The sequence below is a fragment of the Arachis stenosperma genome, chromosome 6 (genome assembly GCF_014773155.1).
Source record: "Arachis stenosperma cultivar V10309 chromosome 6, arast.V10309.gnm1.PFL2, whole genome shotgun sequence".
Classification (NCBI taxonomy): Eukaryota; Viridiplantae; Streptophyta; class Magnoliopsida; order Fabales; family Fabaceae; genus Arachis; species Arachis stenosperma.
The window spans coordinates 17,726,760-17,729,870 of NC_080382.1; the positions used below are offsets into that span (position 1 = coordinate 17,726,760).

Below are 3,111 nucleotides of genomic sequence, written 5' to 3' on the forward strand. Positions count from 1 at the left end.
GGAACGCCCCTCGGATCCCCCAAATACATCTCTGGTGACAAGAACCTCTTTCCATGACGACTCCACCAATCTAGGTATGCGTGCGACGGTCCAGGGTTCGCAACAACATCGAACCGGAGGACGTGGTCTGCACGACTCTCCCAATGAAGATGCCAATGCTGGAAAGAGGACGGGAACCAACGATCACCGCATCTCCCGTCCTTCGACATCAGAAAGTCGATGTTCAGGGCGGGATGCGGTCGGGGCTGGAACCGCCGAACTGTGGTAGAACCCTACCTATCTGATGCCACTCTATGACGGCAAAGTATATCAGTGACGTCACAGATCGCCACAACGTCGTGTGTCGAGGCTCCAACGCCTCCGGATGCACAACATGCAGTACCTCGGGAGAGCTATACGGCATCCAGATAAACTACACAAAAGTTACAACATTGTCAAGCAAACTACGTATACACAATATTAAAGTCTAGTTATATAAATAAAAGTAACCGAAAGTATACTCACATCCGTGGGCTGTAACATGTCTATCTGCAGTCTCCACATCTGCACCCTAGGACCCTTCTCACTAACGGAAGGGTTGTAACCTGACCACCTGCATCAGACATCCGTGTTATTTCTAACTAAAAGTATGACAGAATTGTAAAACAGCACAAGCGTACTACAACAATAGGTAATTTAACTTGAAATATAACAGTAGATTACGTCGATGCCAAAGGCCAGCTGCACGTATCATACTCAGCAGGCCTAAACCTAGGAAAGCGCCAGAAGATCTAGGACTGAAGTAGCTGAAGTGGGCCCGCTAACTTCACCACATGTCGGTTCGCCACTCGGCACATGCATCGGTACAACCATGCCAATGCTGCAGACCCCCAACTATAGGAACCCATCTCCTCAAGCCTAGCTACGTACGGCAGCCATCTGATGTGAATGCGGTTTCCGGACTTGTCGGCAAACAGCTGAGTTCCCAACAACATCATGATATAGGCACGAGCATAGCGCCGGACGGTGTCCTCATCGGCTCCCTCGGGGCACTCTTCAAATGTTTCCTGGAACCAGCTGCTGTTTACTGCGAACTTCTGAACCTGGCTCGGAGGAGGAATCACTCCAAGCAACTCCTCGAACCACGCCCAAGCAGGACGTCCACCCTCGATATATATATGAAAATCCGTAAGGTAACCGCTGACATAACGGCCGTCCACTGCCAACCCCAACTGGTACGCCACGTCCTGAAGCGTGATCGTGCACTCTCCGAATGGCATATGGAAAGTGTGCGTCTCAGGACTCCACCGCTCCATGAAGGCACTGAGAAGGGGCTCATCTATCCGGAACCATCTATCGTTTAGCCTCGTTAGATGGTATAACCCCGCCATCTGCAAGTACGGCACATACCGCTCATCGAGTCGCATGCCCTGTTGCCGCCGCATGCTCCTGATGCATCTCTGTGGCTGGGCATTACATGGACCACATTAGTAGATCGACATAGAAAACCAATAAAAAAATTAAGTAATAACATAAACCACTTATTGAAACCATTAACACAATATACATATGAAACCAATATAACAAACCGCTTACACATGCATATAGTAAACCACTAATAAAAACTACTAAATTGAACCGTCAAAAAAACTACTACTTTAAACCGCTAACATAAACCGGATACTATTCCACTATAAAAAACCACATGCAAATCTACTATCATAAACCGCACATAAAACCACTAATATAAACCGCTAACTAAAACCACATACAAAATCTCTAAAAAAACTACTTGCAATACCACTACGATAAACCACTAACATAAACCGCCACTAAAACCACATGCAAAACCACTAACTCAGATAAACTGATCGCAAAGAAGTGTTCTATCCACTAACCTCGTCGTTGATCACCCCGGCTATATGAGCGACTCCGTCCAACCGATATAGCATTGCCGGATCGTCTCCCATCTGCATACTTTTCTGATCGTGTCTTTATCGGATGGAATCTGGGTCGTTTTCTCTGGGATTTGGGTGGGGTATGGGGATGGAGAAGTTGTTCGAATGAGGGTGATTCAAACTCCTTATATAGCCGATAACTTAGTAATTCGAACCAGCCTGGTTCGAATTACTATTTGATGCAATTTGTGAGTAAGTTCGAATTACTAGGGGTGTGGCACATAGGGGTAATTCGAACCAACTAGGTTCGAATTATGATGCATGGAGTTCGAACCAACTAGGTTCAAATTATGTGATTATGGAGTTTGAAACAACCTAGTTCGAATTACATAAAATTGTCCTTTGGCTGATTCGTGAAGAAATTTTCAGTTTGGTTAATTCACGTAATTTTCTTGCTCCATTGGCTTATTTCCGTTTTTTGCCCTAAAAAATATAAATAACAAATAATAAAAAAAAATTTATATAGAGAGAAATAATAAGAATTCTATAAATAATGTAATAACATGTATAAAGAATAAAATTGGTAAAAAAAATAAATATTAAAAGTTGTGGCTAAAAGCACGTTAGTGCAATAGAAAAGTTAGAAATTATTATTTTTTATAAATGTAATTTTATGAATAAAATCACTTCTGTCTTCATAAAAAAAAATTAGCCAAATAAAAAATAAAAACTTTTAAGAAAGTTTAATATGCTTTCTTTCCTTCAAAAGTGTTTACTAAACACACCTATATTATTGATCCCACAGTGGTCGGTCAATACAAATGGGCTTCCATTCGGCGGTAATCCCACTAAAACTGATAGAAACTTAATTAAAGTTAATTTTATGTGAAAGTTATTAAATAATTTAAGAGATTTGATTAAATTATTTTTTAATAATTTTCAATTATTAATTTTATATAAAATTAACTTCTCTTAAATTTCTACTACCAAAATTACTGGCTTGATACGGAGCCTCATAATAGATAAGGGAGTAATGTTCCCTTAAATTTTAATTATTTCTTATAAATTATATACAAATTTTAATTTAGTGATTTCTAAAATTTTTATTTTAATTTTATTTTATTATAAAATTAATAAAAATGTTTAATAATAAAAATAAGTTTTGACTTTTTTTTTTCTTTAACCGTAAAATTAATTTCTGTCTCTTCCTTCATATTTCATCAGCTAGCTCTAT

The 3,111-nt window shown here is 39.6% G+C and overlaps 1 protein-coding gene across 1 annotated transcript; it reads right to left on the reverse strand.

Moving 5' to 3' along the window:
* Window positions 1-223: 223 nt before the first annotated feature.
* Window positions 224-1,424, reverse strand: LOC130933783 (protein MAIN-LIKE 1-like). Its single transcript, XM_057863396.1, has 3 exons — window positions 805-1,424; window positions 505-592; window positions 224-412 (listed from the first exon to the last, which is right to left on the reverse strand). The coding sequence occupies exons 1-3, from the start codon at window positions 1,422-1,424 to the stop codon at window positions 224-226; spliced, it is 897 nt and encodes a 298-aa protein (XP_057719379.1).
* Between the last annotated feature and the right edge of the window lie 1,687 nt (window positions 1,425-3,111).

What these genes read in the sequence shown, in the direction of transcription:
- LOC130933783 (XM_057863396.1), bottom strand. Translation starts at nt 1,424, where the DNA reads ATGCGGCGGCAACAGGGCATGCGACTCGATGAGCGGTATGTGCCGTAC. An exon ending in GCGAACCGACATGTGGTGAA is followed by an intron (nt 593 to 804) that starts GTTAGCGGGCCC and finishes TGTCTGATGCAG; the next exon opens with GTGGTCAGGTTACAACCCTT. An exon ending in ACATGTTACAGCCCACGGAT is followed by an intron (nt 413 to 504) that starts GTGAGTATACTT and finishes ACTTTTGTGTAG; the next exon opens with TTTATCTGGATGCCGTATAG.